This window comes from Trematomus bernacchii, unplaced genomic scaffold (genome assembly GCF_902827165.1).
Source record: "Trematomus bernacchii unplaced genomic scaffold, fTreBer1.1, whole genome shotgun sequence".
NCBI lineage: Eukaryota > Metazoa > Chordata > Actinopteri > Perciformes > Nototheniidae > Trematomus > Trematomus bernacchii.
Genome location: NW_022987660.1, coordinates 628,477 through 646,719, shown reverse-complemented (window position 1 = coordinate 646,719; position 18,243 = coordinate 628,477). Strand labels below are relative to the sequence as shown.

General features: G+C 45.1%; 1 protein-coding gene across 2 annotated transcripts in view; it reads right to left on the bottom strand.

Moving 5' to 3' along the window:
* Positions 1-18,243, bottom strand: part of elp1 (elongator complex protein 1) — a 33,015-nt gene that overhangs the window by 1,939 nt on the left and 12,833 nt on the right. For both annotated transcript variants that reach the window (XM_034135422.1, XM_034135423.1), the window contains exons 18-33: positions 17,394-17,518; positions 16,755-16,828; positions 15,739-15,817; positions 12,968-13,047; positions 12,744-12,881; positions 10,620-10,705; positions 9,469-9,617; positions 8,316-8,439; positions 5,642-5,739; positions 4,634-4,835; positions 2,619-2,680; positions 1,808-1,870; positions 1,655-1,715; positions 1,466-1,579; positions 749-848; positions 540-667 (exon numbers count right to left, since the gene is read on the bottom strand). In XM_034135422.1, coding sequence (XP_033991313.1) covers positions 540-667; positions 749-848; positions 1,466-1,579; positions 1,655-1,715; positions 1,808-1,870; positions 2,619-2,680; positions 4,634-4,835; positions 5,642-5,739; positions 8,316-8,439; positions 9,469-9,617; positions 10,620-10,705; positions 12,744-12,881; positions 12,968-13,047; positions 15,739-15,817; positions 16,755-16,828; positions 17,394-17,518 — 1,683 coding nt within the window. The remainder of the gene's footprint in view (positions 1-539; positions 668-748; positions 849-1,465; positions 1,580-1,654; positions 1,716-1,807; positions 1,871-2,618; positions 2,681-4,633; positions 4,836-5,641; positions 5,740-8,315; positions 8,440-9,468; positions 9,618-10,619; positions 10,706-12,743; positions 12,882-12,967; positions 13,048-15,738; positions 15,818-16,754; positions 16,829-17,393; positions 17,519-18,243) is intronic.

Below are 18,243 nucleotides of genomic sequence, written 5' to 3'. Positions count from 1 at the left end.
TGGGAACTAAGTACGGCAAAGTACTTGGTGTGAACGCGGCTATTGGTTCCTTTATACATGTTATGCAGCTGGTTTGCAAAAACAGTGTTTAGTGGCATGGAAGGAAAAACAGACAGAAAAAAGCAGTTTTATTCCACAAGTTAAAATCTATACGTTGGCAGATTGCACGCTTTACTTTTGAAACTTGATTCAGACAGACACATAAAACGGAAACCCAGTAGTAACACTGGAAACAACAGATATAGAAAGAAGACATCCTTTGACAAAGCAGTGATTTATGAGTTATGGAGCTGATAGAAAGCATGTTCTGTGTGGAAGAAAGACAGCACACAGTCTTATGTAAGAGGATGAAACTGTTTGTGAGAAAAGATTCTCACAAACGTGGACATTTCTTACCTCAAACTATCTTCAGCACGAGTCAACGATGCACAACCAAAAACTATTTCAATGTGGACAGACCTGATGCCTAACATAAAAGAGCCTCTAACTAGATAAGCATGCTGTCCCTTAGTGTGTGTTCAGTCTTTCAGAGTGTGTACCTCTCATCTTGTCCACAGTAGTGAGGATTTCTCCCAGAGCGTACATCAGCGCTCGGTCCTCCATCGGGCTCCCCTCCTTCAGACTCAGCTTCTTCCTCTCCGCTTTACGCCGGTTCTTTGAGGATCTCCTGCAGACAGACCAAGAACATTTAACATTATAACACACAGCCTGAAAGACCTGACAGCATGTTCAGGTGTGAGAGACTTACGAGGAAATGCGGGAGTTACTGTGGGAATATTTGGATCCCGTCATCACACTGCTGGCCTCAGAGTAAAGTTCAGCATCAGGACAATCAGGACCGTCTTCATCTGAGGGACAACACAGGGGGTTACACACTACTTTAAAGAGTCCTCTCCTGCTGATGTTCAGGTGTATATCAGTATGTAGTGTCTCTACTTTAAAGAGTGCTCTCCTGCTGATGTTCAGGTGTATATCAGTATGTGGTGTCTCTACTTTAAAGAGTCCTCTCCTGCTGATGTTCAGGTGTATATCAGTATGTAGTGTCTCTACTTTAAAGAGTGCTCTCCTGCTGATGTTCAGGTGTATATCAGTATGTGGTGTCTCTACTTTAAAGAGTCCTCTCCTGCTGATGTTCAGGTGTATATCAGTTTGTAGTGTCTCTACTTTAAAGAGTCCTCTCCTGCTGATGTTCAGGTGTATATCAGTATATAGTGTCTCTACTTTAAAGAGTCCTCTCCTCCTGATGTTCAGGTGTATATCAGTTTGTAGTGTCTCTACTTTAAAGAGTCCTCTCCTGCTGATGTTCAGGTGTATATCAGTATGTAGTGTCTCTACTTTAAAGAGTCCTCTCCTGCTGATGTTCAGGTGTATATCAGTATGTAGAGTCTCTACTTTAAAGAGTCCTCTCCTGCTGATGTTCAGGTGTATATCAGTATGTAGTGTCTCTACTTTAAAGAGTCCTCACCCAGCATGTCCAGTCTGTGTTTCTCTTTCTGCTCTCGGACCACAGAGAGTCTGATCCGGTGTCGAGTGAACGTCGCCACCTGAACCTCCAGGAACCCAATCTGAGTGCTGAAAGCTGACACAACAACAACAACAACATTAGTAAACAACAACACATCATCCCCAGAGGTAAATCTCTGTTGATGCTCACCTTCCAGCAGCGCAGGCTTCAGGTTGGTCTCAGTGATGTCCTGTCTGTTGTGCATGTAGATCTGAAGCAGATAGAACATACATCACAGGAGAGTCAGATATAGATAACAGATATAGAGATATGTAGATCAGAAACTAACTATTTCAAACTGACCAGTCGCAGCGCCTCGTCCCAGACGGACCCAGTGATCAGAGCCAAGATGGCCTCCTCACAGTCCTGTAATTATAATAATGATAATTCTACATTTGATTGTAAATCAGAACCAGAATCAGGTTTATTGCCAGGCAGGTTTACACATATGAGGAGTTATGGTGGGTAACAGTGCGTATATAAACACAGTGTCTACAAACATAGAACTATTATAACAATATCTTAAAATTAAATAAAATGTTTACGATCGATTAAGGCTGTGCGATTATGGCAAAAATCCTAATCACGATTATTTTGGTCAATAATTGATATCACGATTATTAAAAATGATTATCCATTTACTTTGAAAACATCCATTTATTGAAACAAAAATGTGAACAGTATGTTTTTAACAGTTGATTACCCTGAACTTTAAGAATAATTCAACTGAAAAAACAAAAAAATTAAAAATTAAAAATAATTACATTTTTTTATAAAAATAATAATCGTTTTATTTCGATTACGTTGTTTTCGTAATCGTTGCAAGCCAAAATCGTAATCGAGATTAAAATACGATTAATTGCACAGCCGATAGATAAAGAATAAACAAAGAAATATACAAAAAGCAAATATTAGTTTTTACTATGAATAATAAAATATGTGCAGTTTGCCGAGAGCTACGCAATTTTTTAAGAGAGGTAGTATTGAAGAGAAAAGTGCAAAACATACAGAGCAGTGTGCATAATGTTTTGCACAGATATGCAAAAGAGTGAGATAATATTCCAACTATAAGAAAGTAGATTCATGATAAGTGTTTGTGGAGCTTCCTGCTCACTTTAGCGTACTGGTCCAGCAGCAGAGCAGCTTCTGAGTGTCTCCTCTGTTCGATCAGCTTCTCTGTGAGAGAGGGAACGAGAACATATTTTAGGGTTTATTTACAGCGACCCCCTGCTGGGGAACGTCTACCTGTCGGTCAAATGTATCTGAGGAAGGTTCCTAGAGGAGTCTCTAAGCCATGAGAACAGCTGTTCAGATTCTCAGTGCTTTTTAAACCTTTTCTGAGTCACGGTATAATTCCCGCGGCACAACAACAACAACCCAAAACGTTTTAAAATGACAACGACACAGTCCCGTCTTTTATATATTTTGACCACCACTTATATTTAGGATTTTGTCCAGGAGTCAGTTCAGAGTCTGCATTTATCCGTAGTATTTATCCATCGCTGTTTGTCTCGTTAGCGCAGCCTCCACCAAGCATCGCTTAAAGGTGGGGTAGGTAATTTTGGAGAAACCAGCTCGAGATCGCAAGAATTTGAAAATACACAGCCGGAGAAAATCTGCCACTTCCTTACAGAGCCCCTCCTCCAACACACACGAACGCGCACATGACCAATGAGGGCACGAGATAAGTTTGTGCACAGATGGAAGGCTGACAGGCAGGTAGGCCATCCAGTTATTTTAGCCGGGCCGGCTCAGATGATTGGTCGTGCTTTTTACAGTACCACGGCTTCCACAGATGATATTTATTTATGGATTTATTGTCAAAGCACTTCAGATATTCATTGCTATCGGGATGTTAAGAGCATTCCATGGAATATAACAAAAAGTGTATCTCGAGCCGGTTTCTCAAACTTACCTACCCCACCTTTAAATTCTACTGTATTAAATGAACAGGGTCATTACTGCGCTACCTACTGCCCCCCACTGGCATTCAAGAGTATTTCATTGCAGCCACAGACCATAAACAATGGCAAATTATTTGCAGCAAATGTTTTTTTTTTAGGCCGATTTAAGTGGAATTGGACAATTTCCCACGGCACACCTGACGACATCTCACAGCACATCGGCTGAGAATCACTGCTCTAGATGATAGGAAAGGAGCTTCAATGCTTCCTTTATCATGTCCTTTAGGAAACACTGGACCTTGATTTAGGAAAGGAAAGGAGATAATGCTGTCCCACAATGCCTTGCGTTACATTTGGCTTCACGTAGAACAACCGATCGTGACGAGAAACGCAGATCCAGTAAGACACGGTGCTAACTCAGCATTTTACAACTTATGCTGTAAAGCGCTTTTGTTGAACCTGTGTTCCCTCTACCCGTGTTCCCTCTACCCGTGTTCCCTCTACCCGTGTTCTCTCTACCCGTGTTCCCTCTACCCGTGTTCCCTCTAACCCGTGTTCCCTCTAACCGTGTTCCCTCTACCGTGTTCCCTCTACCCGTGTTCCCTCTACCCGTGTTCCCTCTAACCGTGTTCCCTCTAACCGTGTTCCCTCTAACCGTGTTCCCTCTAACCGTGTTCCCTCTAACCGTGTTCCCTCTAACCGTGTTCCGTCTACCCGTGTTCCCTCTACCCGTGTTCCCTCTAACCGTGTTCCCTCTACCCGTGTTCCCTCTACCCGTGTTCCCTCTAACCGTGTTCCCTCTAACCGTGTTCCCTCTACCCGTGTTCCCTCTACCCGTGTTCCCTCTAACCGTGTTCCGTCTACCCGTGTTCCCTCTAACCGTGTTCCCTCTAACCGTGTTCCCTCTACCCGTGTTCCCTCTAACCGTGTTCCCTCTAACCGTGTTCCCTCTACCCGTGTTCCCTCTACCCGTGTTCCCTCTACCCGTGTTCCCTCTACCCGTGTTCCCTCTACCCGTGTTCCCTCTAACCGTGTTCCCTCTAACCGTGTTCCCTCTACCCGTGTTCCCTCTACCCGTGTTCCCTCTACCCGTGTTCCCTCTACCCGTGTTCCCTCTACCCGTGTTCCCTCTACCCGTGTTCCCTCTAACCGTGTTCCCTCTACCCGTGTTCCCTCTAACCGTGTTCCCTCTAACCGTGTTCCCTCTACCCGTGTTCTAGTTTACCTGCGAGGTCTCGTGCCAGCAGTGCTATCTGGTCAGGAGGCAGGGGGATCTGCTGTGCTGCACACACAGCGTTCCTCCAGCAGGAGGCGCTGGCGAACGCCTGCAGAGCGGCTGCTGGTTCTCCACATCTCCAGAGCAGCAAGCCAGCCTGCTCCATCTGCTGGTTCTGCATCAAGTGGTCCGCGTACACACAGCTCAGAGCCTGCAAGACAGAGATCAGGGCTCAGAATCTCCTTAAAGGTATATTATAGGGCCATGTCTACACAAATCAGATTCATCACTATTCTGTTAGCAAGAGTCTTGTGGAGAGGCGTTGAAAGATATATTAATAAAACATTTTTAAAAACCCTCATGCACGGTGCAGCAGAGGGAAGAAGGGGAGAACGGCTGACGGACATTAAAGGTCTCCTATCATGCTATTTATAGGCATATATTATAAGTCTCAGATATATACAAATATATTAAAAACATGTCTCTGAAGTGTTTGGCTCAAAATACCAAACAGATCATTCTAGCCTCATCCCCCTCTATTTCAGCTGTTACTAAAGTGCTGATTCTGGGTCCGTAGCATATCATGTTCCAAACCACATCAAGGATTCTCTCTGAAACAGTATGGAGCTCAAACTCTTTCTCTCTCTCAGGTTTACCACAAGGTGAGTTCCTTTTGATTTCCTGCTTCTTCACACATACTCTCTCCAGTACAGGTTAGCTCTGAGTGTTAGCATGCTAATGTAAACACAGACCATATTACTTCCAGAACACATCTCATTGTTTCTGACAGCAACGTTTCTGATTGGCCCGTGGGTGTAAAGCCCGTTTATTTTCGGACACTTAGTGAGTCTCCTGATACACCGGGGACACACGGGGGACACACCGGGGACACATGGTGATGTAGAGAAGACATCAGAGAGTGCATTTAGCATGATAGGTCCCCTTTAAGACATCATCTCTGAAGATACCCTGAGCATGTGTGTGATGCGTCTGGATGATAATCAGCTGATCTGTTACCTTGTAGTGAGGAGGGTCTGCAGAGTAAAGTCTCAGAGCTTCACTGTACAGTTTCTGCTCCTTCACCAGCTGCAGGGCTTCTGGGAAATGTTCTGCGCCTGAAACACAGATCACATCAAATCAATTATAAATTCAAAGTGTTTTGTTTCAAAGTGACTAGTATAGGAGGCAACCAAGACACGCAGTCAATGAGTGAGTAAACAATGCTAAGTAGATGGAACAGTGTAAATAATGAACTTGTGTTTAATGTTTCATGCTAAACTCGGTCTGCAACCAAAGTTTTACTGTATTTTGTTTTGAGGTTTGTGTCGTACTACATGCGGTGCATTTTGCATTTCTCTCAGTAGAAAACGATCTGTGAGTCTGTCCGTAATAAATGTAGTCTATGTAACCCATATGAAATATAGGGCTACTAGACCCCTTTATGTCATTTAGATGTATGAATACATGTTGTTTCTGCACGGAGCACCCAGGGTAATGAGTGGAGCGAATCACTCCCCCTCTCTCTCTCTTTCCCCTGTGAACACCCTGAAGACGCAGAGACATAAGTCGAGCAGCTCCTAGTGTAGTGTGCATAATAGTATTTAAAAAGTGTTATTTGTACTCTCAACTATATCAGTTAACAAACTCTGACCTGCAAGAACCCCTGTGTGAACCCCAACTAGAAGACGACAGCCTGTGGCGTCTTATAAGTGTAGAAACTCCGGTTGGTTTTTTATTGATGTCAGCGAGCCAGATCCAATCTGAGTTGGGATCGATGGCGAGCCAAGCCCAGAGTCTGTGAGCGGTTGTTGGAAGCGGTGTGGCCTACAGAGGACGCGTGATTTGAAGAATCCTGCTGAATTCACACTGATCTGATCCAGATAAGAACCAGTACACTATTAGCTCTACCCGGGTAGAAGAGCCAGAGAGCCAGAGAGCCAGAGAGCCAGAGAGCCAGAGAGCCAGAGAGCCAGAGAGCCAGAGAGCCAGAGAGCCAGAGAGCCAGAGAGCCAGAGAGCCAGAGAGCCAGAGAGCCAGAGAGCCAGAGAGCCAGAGAGCCAGAGAGCCAGAGAGCCAGAGAGCCAGAGAGAGCCAGAGAGCCAGAGAGCCAGAGAGCCAGAGAGCCAGAGAGCCAGAGAGAGAGCCAGAGAGCCAGAGAGCCAGAGAGCCAGAGAGCCCCAGAGAGCCAGAGAGCCAGAGCGCCCCAGAGAGCCAGAGAGCCAGAGAGCCAGAGAGCCAGAGAGCCCCAGAGAGCCAGAGAGCCAGAGAGCCAGAGAGCCAGAGAGCCAGAGAGCCAGAGAGCCAGAGAGCCAGAGAGCCAGAGAGCCAGAGAGCCAGAGAGCCAGCCAGAGCCAGAGAGCCAGCCAGCCAGCCAGCCAGCCAGCCAGCCAGCCAGCCAGCCAGCCAGCCAGCCAGCCAGCCAGCCAGCCAGCCAGCCAGCCAGCCAGCCAGCCAGCCAGCCAGCCAGCCAGCCAGCCAGCCAGCCAGCCAGCCAGCCAGCCAGCCAGCCAGCCAGCCAGCCAGCCAGCCAGCCAGCCAGCCAGCCAGCCAGCCAGCCAGCCAGCCAGCCAGCCAGCCAGCCAGCCAGCCAGCCAGCCAGCCAGCCAGCCAGCCAGCCAGCCAGCCAGCCAGCCAGCCAGCCAGCCAGCCAGCCAGCCAGCCAGCCAGCCAGCCAGCCAGCCACACACACACACACACACACACACACACACACACACACACACACACACTCTCGATCAAAGGGAAGAGACTATTTGTGTGTTAAAGAGCTCTATTTTTTATTTTCATTCCTTTTCATATTGTTGGCACAATTTAATGTAAATGTTGTTGAACACTGCTGGCAATACAATTGTAAAATCTTCAACTAAAAAAACTCTTCCCAGAGTTATTCACGGCATACCACTTTACGAACCCAGGTCGATGTTAGCGCCTCTGTTCTTGGTATGAGATAGGACTAAAGGTGCTACATCTACATTTCATGAGGTGTTGAACCTACGAGCATTTTAAATATCATATGAAGGGAATGGATTTAATGTGTGAGCGAGGCGATATAGAGAAGTTATTATTAGGCTGTCATTTGTTATTTACTGTTGGAGTGGTGAGCAGGCCGTTTGTTTTGGATATTTGGGGAGATGAGATAAGATGGACCCCCGTGGGGACATTCAGTAGTTTAACAGCAACAGGGTGAGAATGAAAAACAGGACAGCACAGATTCAAGATGAATACAACGTCCACGTCAGGTGTTATGTATGCTAGCAGCAACACACGGTGCTAACTCAATGATACAAACATGGGTTAATGATTAGAGGGAACTGAGTTAGTTATTTAGTTAAAGTTTCAGCTATTCTGTTTACAGTTCTGTCATCACATTATTTAATACCATTAAAACATTGTTTCTTTTGATTTAAATAAAAAGCAATGTTAGTTTTGTTCACAATTTGTTTAGTTAGTTTACCTTTTTTCTCTCTCCAAAAGAACCGATAAGAGTACCGTTAAAAGACCGGATCGATAAGCGGTATCGATAGAAGTAGCAGTACCATTAAAACCTTAACGATACCCATCCCTATTTGCGTCATATATACATATTAGATGTAGGAGTTAGGTGGTCCGTGTGTGTTTTTGTATTGGTTTGAAGTGGTGCTTGGTGTGAAACAGTTTGATAAACACTGATATAGATAAACAGACCACTGACCCGCCCTGCTGAGGTGCTGCAGAGCCTTCCTGTAGCGCTTCAGGTGTTTATCGATGCTGTAGCGCTGGTAGTTCGGCTCCAGACTCTTCAGCATGTTCAGGAAGGGAAGGTACTCTTTGGGGTCCTGCAGGGGAGGGGGAGGGGGGGCGGACATTAACACACTGGAAATACACGAGGCGTGTGGCGCAGTGGGTGTTCGGATCAGGGGGGTCACAGGGTCACAGGTTCAATCCCCACTGCAGTCAGCATGTCGTTGTGTCCCTGAGACACTTCACCCCAAAGTGCTCCTGTGGGGATTGTCCACAGTATTGAGTATGTAAGTCGCTTTGGATAAAAGTGACTTACAAGTAACATGTCATGTAAAATACACCCACCAATCACAGCTTAGGTAATGCATGTCACTTTACGATAGGGCACTTTTCACATTGTCTTATGTTGTGTAACTCTGATAGCTTCGCCAGCTTTTTTCAGCTAACTGACTAAGTTAGAAGACTTTTCAGGCGAGAAACCAAGCATTTAGATTACCACTATGTGATTAGTTTATCCAAATAATGCATCTTTGTGAATGTACGTTGATGTTTGTATCTGTGAGGAGCTGCTGCTGTACGAGTCTGCTTAATGACTCTCACTGTCTGAACATACAGGTCCAAGCTGGGGGGCTCAATAATAAACACGTTTAAATTATGAGCGCCACCATTTGGCCACGCAGACGTTAAAAATGCATTTCTAAAAGCCACCATGTGACCCTAACCCTTTCCCGTTTATATCCTTCATATCTTGTTTCAAATGAAATATATAAACTCATGGTGCATTCTGTAGATACCTGGAAACTGAATGTCCCACTACGCCGCAATCTTCCTCAAAGATGATCTCAGTGACTTTGTAGGCATCTTGTGGCGTACGTTAAATATTTCTGAGTAAATCTGTCCGACATCTAGCAGTCTTAATTTTCGCTGCATAATTTTAACATTAATGAGGACAAGATGTTTCCTTGAAAGCTTCTTGATGCTCTAAGGTACACAGGTCCTACACATCACTGATGGCATGTGAATGGAAATGAGGGCTGGTTTAATAACTGATCCGTTTGATATCCAAAACCATCTTTTGTATTCCTGCCCTGAAGCACTTTGTTACTCGGTAGGTTATCTCAAACCTTCTGTGATTTCTCGGCCACCATGAGCACCAGGTCGAAGTCGTACGTTCCCAGCGAGTGATCGTAGAGGTCGTTGACGTTGACGAGGAAGAGGAGGTACTTCAGAGCCTCTTCAGCGCTCACAGACCCAGGATCAGCTGGAGGGTTCACTAAAGAGACACAGAGTCACACAGTGAGGAGGTGAGGAGGTTCAAACACCTGCTCAGTGAGGAGGTGAGGAGGTACACACACCTGCTCAGTGAGGAGGTTCAAACACCTGCTCAGTGAGGAGGTTCAAACACCTGCTCAGTGAGGAGGTTCAAACACCTGCTCAGTGAGGAGGTTCAAACACCTGCTCAGTGAGTGAGGAGGTTCAAACACCTGCTCAGTGAGGAGGTTCAAATACCTGCTCAGTGAGGAGGTGAGGAGGTACACACACCTGCTCAGTGAGGAGGTTCAAACACCTGCTCAGTGAGTGAGGAGGTTCAAACACCTGCTCACTGAGGAGGTTCAAATACCTGCTCAGTGAGGAGGTGCAAACACCTGCTCAGTGAGGAGGTGAGGAGGTTCAAACACCTGCTCACTGAGGAGGTTCAAATACCTGCTCAGTGAGGAGGTGAGGAGGTGCAAACACCTGCTCACTGAGGAGGTTCAAACACCTGCTCAGTGAGGAGGTGAGGAGGTGCAAACACCTGCTCACTGAGGAGGTGAGGAGGTGCAAACACCTGCTCACTGAGGAGGTACAAACACCTGCTCAGTGAGGAGGTGAGGAGGTTCAAACACCTGCTCAGTGAGGAGGTTCAAACACCTGCTCAGTGAGGAGGTGAGGAGGTACAAACACCTGCTCAGTGAGGAGGTGAGGAGGTACAAACACCTGCTCAGTGAGGAGGTTCAAACACCTGCTCAGTGAGGAGGTGAGGAGGTACAAACACCTGCTCAGTGAGGAGGTACAAACACCTGCTCAGTGAGGAGGTGAGGAGGTTCAAACACCTGCTCAGTGAGGAGGTGAGGAGGTACAAACACCTGCTCAGTGAGGAGGTGAGGAGGTACAAACACCTGCTCAGTGAGGAGGTGAGGAGGTACAAACACCTGCTCAGTGAGGAGGTGAGGAGGTACAAACACCTGCTCAGTGAGGAAGATGAAGGAATACATCACACCGTCCTGCAGCTCACCTCTCAGCTCGTGGACTTTCTGCAGAGCGACCTCCAGCTCGGGGACGCTCTTCTTCACGTGAGTTGTCAGGATGGAGAGGAAGAACCTGGATGATTGAGTGGGAACAGGATTTATTCCACTGTTGATCCATCTACCATTAATCACATGCCGGGCCTGATCACTGCAGAGCTGAATGAATGAAGTCAGAGTCAAGTTTCAAGGGTTCAGGGTCCGTGTCCACATAGCGGCTTTATCTGAGCGTGTTGCACCCAGTTATATACGACTGACTTTGAACACTGGAGGCGTAATGGAGCAACAGCTGATCTAAAGGTCTCCTATCATGTACAATGCTCTTTCTGATGTCTCTTATACATCACTATGTGTCCCCGGTGTGTCAGAAAATAAAACCATCTCTCTTTTCCTCCGCACCCACATCTTGTGTCTGAAAATGTGCTGTATAAATAAACTAACCCTTTTCTCAAGGCTCCCAGAGATCTGTTCTCATTCAAATCAGTTGATAAAAGCTGGCAATATCTAATAAAAAGTTCATTACATTTATAAGAAGTTATAGCTTGAATGACCATTCATATGAACCTAAAACAGCGTGTGTTCATCACAGCTTCGACCACTCACACCTGTACCTGTGAGGACACTTAAAGGTCTCCTATTATGCTATTTCTAGGCTTATATTATAGGTCTCAGAAATATCAAAAACATGTCTATGAAGTGTTTTGCTCAAAATACCAAACAGATCATTTGAGCGTCAAACCCCTCTGTTTCAGCTGTTACTAAAGTGCTGATTCTGGGTCCAGCCCATATTTTAGTAATGTCGTCATGACGCAGCAAATCTGCATCAGCTCCGTTGTAGCCCCGTTTTTAGAGATTTGGGTACGGAGGAAAAGAGAGAGGGTTTTATTTTCTGACGCTGCGTGAGTTCCCCGACACCAAAAAGTGCATTTTGCATGATAGGAAATCTTTAAAGGGGACCTATCAGGCAAAATGCACTTTTTGATGTCTTTTCTACCTAAACATGTGTCCCCGGTGTGTCGGGGAACTCACGCAGCGTCAGAAAATAAAACCCTCTCTCTTTTCCTCCGTACCCAAATCTCTAAAAACGGGGGAACAACGGAGCTGATCCAGATTTGCGTCCGATATGACGTAATATCTGAAATGTGGACCCACGGCATTATCAGAAACGTTGCTATCAGAAACAATGCCCGACTGTTTTTGGACGTAATATGGTCTGTGGTTACATTAGCATCGCTAACACTCAGAGCTAACCTGTACTGGAGAGCATGTGTGTGAAGAAGCAGGAAATCAAAAGGAACTCACCTTGTGGTATAACCGGCAAGAGAGAAAGCCTTTGAGCTCCATACTGTTTCAGAAAGAATCCTTGATCTAATAATCCTTGCGTTTCATCACCGCAGCATTTTAGACAGAGGCCGTTTCTCAATCGCGAGGATATTGGGCCAATATTTCAATGCTACGTGTGCCGCCGAAGGATTGTTCCAATCTCCAGCATACTTGGAATTCCACCGAGGCCGCGTCCTTGGTTTGGGGGAAATTTCGAGGCTGCACATGGGTAGACTTCGCGTTCCTTAAAATCCCCACAATGCTTTGCGCATGGACCAATTTGCCCAAATCTGTGGTGGAAGATGTAAGGCGGGGCCTCTCATATGACGCACACCTGCACACTTGCTAGCCTGTTCCACTCTTCGTTTTCCGAATGGCAGGAAGTATTCTTGCCTTGCTTCTGAAGCAAGATGCTCGGCTCGGCTGTGCTACCAAGCAAGCATCCTCGCGATTGAGAAACGGCCAGTATCCTGCCAGGTCGCGCATTAGCCGCCATAAGCTCCCCCCTTCTTCTCAAAATCTCATTGAGACACAGGGTCTCATTCTCAAGAGAGACCTGTTTATACCCAGAATCAGCACTTTTGAAACAGGAAGTGAAATAGAGGGATATGAGGCATGGCTAGAACGGGTGATCTGTTTGGTATTTTGAGCAAAACACTTGATGGACATGTTTTTTTAAATATTTTTTTAATATATCTGAGACCTATGCTATTGCCTAAAAATAGCATGAGGTGACCTTTAAACCCTGCTACCTCACACCCATACCCGCGATAACGAGTGAAAACACTGACTTGTTGGGATCCATCGCCTCCATGGCGCTGCGTAAAGCATCACAAACGACATCCACCTTCTTCTGCAGGGAGACGGGTTGGGGGGCGGGGCTAATGTCGGGGGGGCGGGGGTACATGCTGCCGGTCGTATCCTCCTCTCTGTGGGGGGGGGGAAGAATAACCGTTAAAATTAGGAGTTTTTAAACCCCAAACTGAAGATGATGAAGGTGTGAAGAGAGACTGACTTGAGCTCAGTGAGGAAGAGGTTGATGTGGCTGATGGAGTTCAGCTGAGTGATGAAGGTCTGGATGTTTTCCAGGAACACCTGCAGAAAAAGGACCCGTTATTATTATTTTTACAACTCTTTATTTAGAAGACAGTTGAGAACATTTCACCAGTTGCAGTGAAATAGCCTTGCAGTTACAGGGAGGAGTAAACATTACAGGGTCTATCAGGAATCCTGAAGTCACATGTAAAACCTTTTAAGACCTTTTTTAAGATCCTTGCCATACATGTTAAGACCTCATCGCCACTTGGAGTTTTAACCGGTTACCTTGGCGACACACTTCACCTCACATTGACTACATACAGTATTGATTGTCCTTCCTCCTTATCTTCTAACCATTTGCGGTATATTTGGAACTTTAAGTATTTTGGATCTTTAAGTATTTTTTGAACTTTAAGTATTTTTGGAATTTACGGTATTTTTGGAACTTTAAGTATTTTTGGAACTTTAAGTATTTTTGGAATTTACGGTATTTTTGGAACTTTAAGTATTTTTCGAATTTACAGTATTTTTGGAACTTTAAGTATATTTGGAACTATAAGTATTTTTGGAACTTTAAGTATTTTTGGAACTTTAAGTATTTTTCGAATTTACAGTATTTTTGGAACTTTAAGTATATTTGGAACTTTAAGTATTTTTGGAACTTTAAGTATTTTTGGAACTTTAAGTATTTTTGGAATTTACGGTATTTTTGGAACTTTAAGTATTTTTGGAATTTACAATATTTTTGGAACTTTAAGTATTTTTGGATCTTTGGACCCTTTCCATACATTTTAAGACCTCATCGCCACTTCGAGTTCTAACCGGTTACCTTGGCGACACACTTTACCTCACATTGACTATATACAGTATTGATTGTCCTTCCTCCTTATCTTCCAACCATTTGGACGCAGACTTGCATTTCCCCATAACGATGTTGTTTAACAACCGGCGTAAACGGACCTTCGCGCGCTATCAAGCAGTGAGCGTGCGATGTCCTGTTCAGATGACGTCAAATGCAACGGGATGCCATAAATAAACTACACAGAATCACACTACACACCTACGCAATGATTACATTCAGGCAGACTGTAGAATACAACCTCTTTGGACCATTTATATACTTATTGAAAACAAGCTACAAAATGTAACACCTTGGAAAATGCCGTTTAATACTTTTTAATAGCCTTCATTTTCGCTAAATTGATTTAACAACTTGTAATACGTTTTAAGACCCCGCGGACCCCCTGCATTAGCAATAAGGGGACAGTGGGGGAAACTTCTGAAGCAATAGGAGTCAGGACTCAGAGAGACACGAGGAGAGCTGGAGCTTTGATGGAGTCAGGACTCAGAGAGACACGAGGAGAGCTGGAGCTCTGATGGAGTCAGGACTCAGAGAGACACGAGGAGAGCTGGAGCTCTGATGGAGTCAGGACTCAGAGAGACACGAAGAGAGCTGGAGCTTTGATGGAGTCAGGACTCAGAGAGAGGAGAGCTGGAGCTTTGATGGAGTCAGGACTCAGAGAGACACGAGGAGAGCTGGAGCTTTGATGGAGACAGGACTCAGAGAGACACGAGGAGAGCTGGAGCTTTGATGGAGTCAGGACTCAGAGAGAGGAGAGCTGGAGCTTTGATGGAGTCAGGACTCAGAGAGACACGAGGAGAGCTGGAGCTCTGATGGAGTCAGGACTCAGAGAGACACGAGGAGAGCTGGAGCTTTGATGGAGTCAGGACTCAGAGAGACACGAGGAGAGCTGGAGCTTTGATGGAGTCAGGACTCAGAGAGACACGAGGAGAGCTGGAGCTTTGATGAAGTCAGGACTCAGAGAGACACGAGGAGAGCTGGAGCTTTGATGGAGTCAGGACTCAGAGAGACACGAGGAGAGCTGGAGCTTTGATGAAGTCAGGACTCAGAGAGACACGAGGAGAGCTGGAGCTTTGATGGAGTCAGGACTCAGAGAGACACGAGGAGAGCTGGAGCTTTGATGAAGTCAGGACTCAGAGAGACACGAGGAGAGCTGGAGCTTTGATGGAGTCAGGACTCAGAGAGACACGAGGAGAGCTGGAGCTTTGATGGAGTCAGGACTCAGAGAGAGACGAGGAGAGCTGGAGCTTTGATGGAGTCAGGACTCAGAGAGAGACGAGGAGAGCTGGAGCTTTGATGGAGTCAGGACTCAGAGAGACACGAGGAGAGCTGGAGCTTTGATGGCAAACACTGACGGTTTATTTGGAGCTTCGGCCGGAGAATTCACAAGACAGGTCACGGGCCACGGTCTGACCACACGGTTGAGATGCCACAATCCATTCTGAAGAGCCCTCCTGTAGCTCCAGGTTTTAACTAGTTCAGAGTGTAATAATCAACATTCTTCAATAGATAGACGAAACAGCTGAGGACACTGAATCACATTTGTTGTCGCTTATGGCTCGGGGTCATCTACACCCCGAGAAGGATGTGTTCCAGGTGTCCCACAACAATAACTATCTCTGAGCGAGAGCTGCCCGGTCACAAACTGGTAACAACAACAACTTGCTAGGGCAGCCCCTCCTTATGGGAGATAACGGCTGCTCAAGGCTGGGCATCTGCGTCAGAGGGTGAAGGAGGACACTAGGGCAAATGATTCCCCAACAGTGACAGTAAACATTGAGACTGTTATCTGCATGGACCCGTTATTTATCATATCGTGCTTTAGCATATTAATAAACTGGACAGATTAAAACACGTTCACAGTCACTTTATACGATTCAACGCACCTTCGGGTTGTGATCGTAGATGAGGTTCATGTTGATCCGCAGCTTCTTCATGCACTCAAACGCATCTTTAAACCTTAAACTGAGAGAAACAACATGTTAAACACTTAGGAGAGAACACAGGCATTTTAGCGTCTGCAGACCATTTACATGCACTAAAAGTGTTCTAGAAAACTCTCTGCTCCATCTTATCTTAAAACCTATATAACACACTACAAAGACATTGAAGTGACTGTTATGTTGAATATATTGATTGTTGTGCTTTTATTGATGTCTTAATGTGTGCATGTGTATAAATGTGTCTGTTGAATGTGTATATATAGGATATACATATTTTTATATATATTTGTTTTTGTATTCAGGATTGTGGGAAACAGTATTTCGATCTCTCTGTACACACACACTGAAAGATAGACAATCAAGCTGCCTTTGACTTCAGGAGAGGGAGCACCAGAACAGGAGAACAATATAATCATGATCCTCCTTAAAGTGGACCTATCATGCTATATTTGAATAATATAGTGTAGGACCATACCTATATAAGGCATATTTATACTTTTTCTTTTTTCAAAATACCAAACAGATCATGCATTTTAGCCATGCCTCATTTTGCTCAATTTGACCATTTCTAGCTCTGGGCAGATTCAGTGAGAACAGCACCACCTAGAGGCCTGGCATATGTACTACAGCGTCTCCAGCGCTTTCGAACGGCAATGGCCGTGGCTGTCTCCTCCTGATTGGTGGAGTTGGCCCAATAGCCGTAGCGCCACCGTCCTGACGTCAGGACAGTGTTCAAATCTGGATCAGTTTTGATCAGATCCGTTGCAGCCCCTTTTTTAGAGATTTGGGTATGGAGGAAAATAGAGAGGGTTGTGTTTTCTGACACTTGGTGAGTTCCCTGGAACACCGGGGACACATATTCATGTATAAAAGACGTACAAAAGTGCATTTTGCATGATAGGTCCCCTTTAATGTATCTTGTGAAACACCAGCAGGTGATTTGATGAAGTTAAGCTCACCTGTCGAGCCACTTCCTGAGCTGAGCGAGCAGCAGCGCTCGATGATGAACCGTCTCCAGGTTCCCCCGAGGCATCTGGACACAAACAACAACAATAACATCAACACAATAACATCAACACAATAACATCACAGACAATCAGCACTCAAACCTGCAGCTGGATCTCTGACATGCTTGAAAACACACATCATTGTCGTGGATCGTAAACTTTAGACACTCAAGACATAACCAAATATATAACAAAATAGAAACACGGACACTCTGCTGATTGAAGACATTCTTATATTGTTGTTCAACAGGATAAGAGCCAGAACACTTGCGTCAAGTCCATGTTTCTGTCTAGAGAATAACAGAATATCAAAGGATACACTTATTTTAGCTTAAACAGCACTATACCTGTATACATGTTACAAGACCCTATGCTCAATCACACGCTGCAAACATATGTTAAAAGGAAAAGCGCTAAACAAATAACATGTATTATTTTTATTATCAATCAAAGTATATTTATATAACCCAAAATCACAAATTCTACATGTCTCTCAGGGGGCTTTAGAGTCCGTACAGAATACGCCTTAGACCCTCACATCGGACAACGAATGCACCATCAGACAGGTGTGCCACTGTGCGTCTCTCCCACCTGCAGGATGACTCTGGTGTCGTGCGGCACCACCGTGACGATCCTGGATCCTCTCTCCACGCGACGCAGGGTCTCATCGTTCTGATCGTTCTGCCCTCCGTCTGAAACCAGGGCCGCCTGCAGACCTGTGGGGTCAAAGGTTCAAGATTCAAGATTCAAGGCAAGGCAAGTTTATTTATACAGCATCTTTCAACACAAGGCAACTCGCTTTACAAACATGAGAGACATTAAGAAACATATTACAAAACTGCATTTAAAAACACTCGTTTCAAAGATGATAAAACATGAATAACAAAGGTACATTACATTGAGTCACTTGTTAGACGCTTTTATCCAAAGCGAGGAATCTCAACAGGAAAAGTTTGGCGAGACTAAAACATTTCTAATGTTAATAAATGAAAACAATTCACAGTTAAGAATTAGATATTAATAATGATTGCATTTCCAGTTTGTTATTTCTCCAGTGTGAAGGCTGTCAATCAGAAGTTACATCCATTTCTCACTTATTCTAAGAATGTACTTAACCAGCTAAAAGGATTCCTTCTCAAATAATCGGGAAATTGCGTTGAAATAACTCATCTCTGTCGTTCAGATTAATGTTGTCTTGTGTGTGTGTGTGTGTGTGTGTGTGTGTGTGTGTGTGTGTGTGTGTGTGTGTGTGTGTGTGTGTGTGTGTGTGTGTGTGTGTGAGTGTGAGTGTGTGAGAGTGAGTGTGTGAGAGTGAGTGTGTGTGTGTGTGTGTGTGTCCTACCTTTGACAGTGAGTGTGTGAGTGTGTGTGTGTGTCCTACCTTTGACAGTGAGTGTGTTCAGGTGGAGGCAGCGGCAGGTGTGTGAGTGTGTGTGTGTGT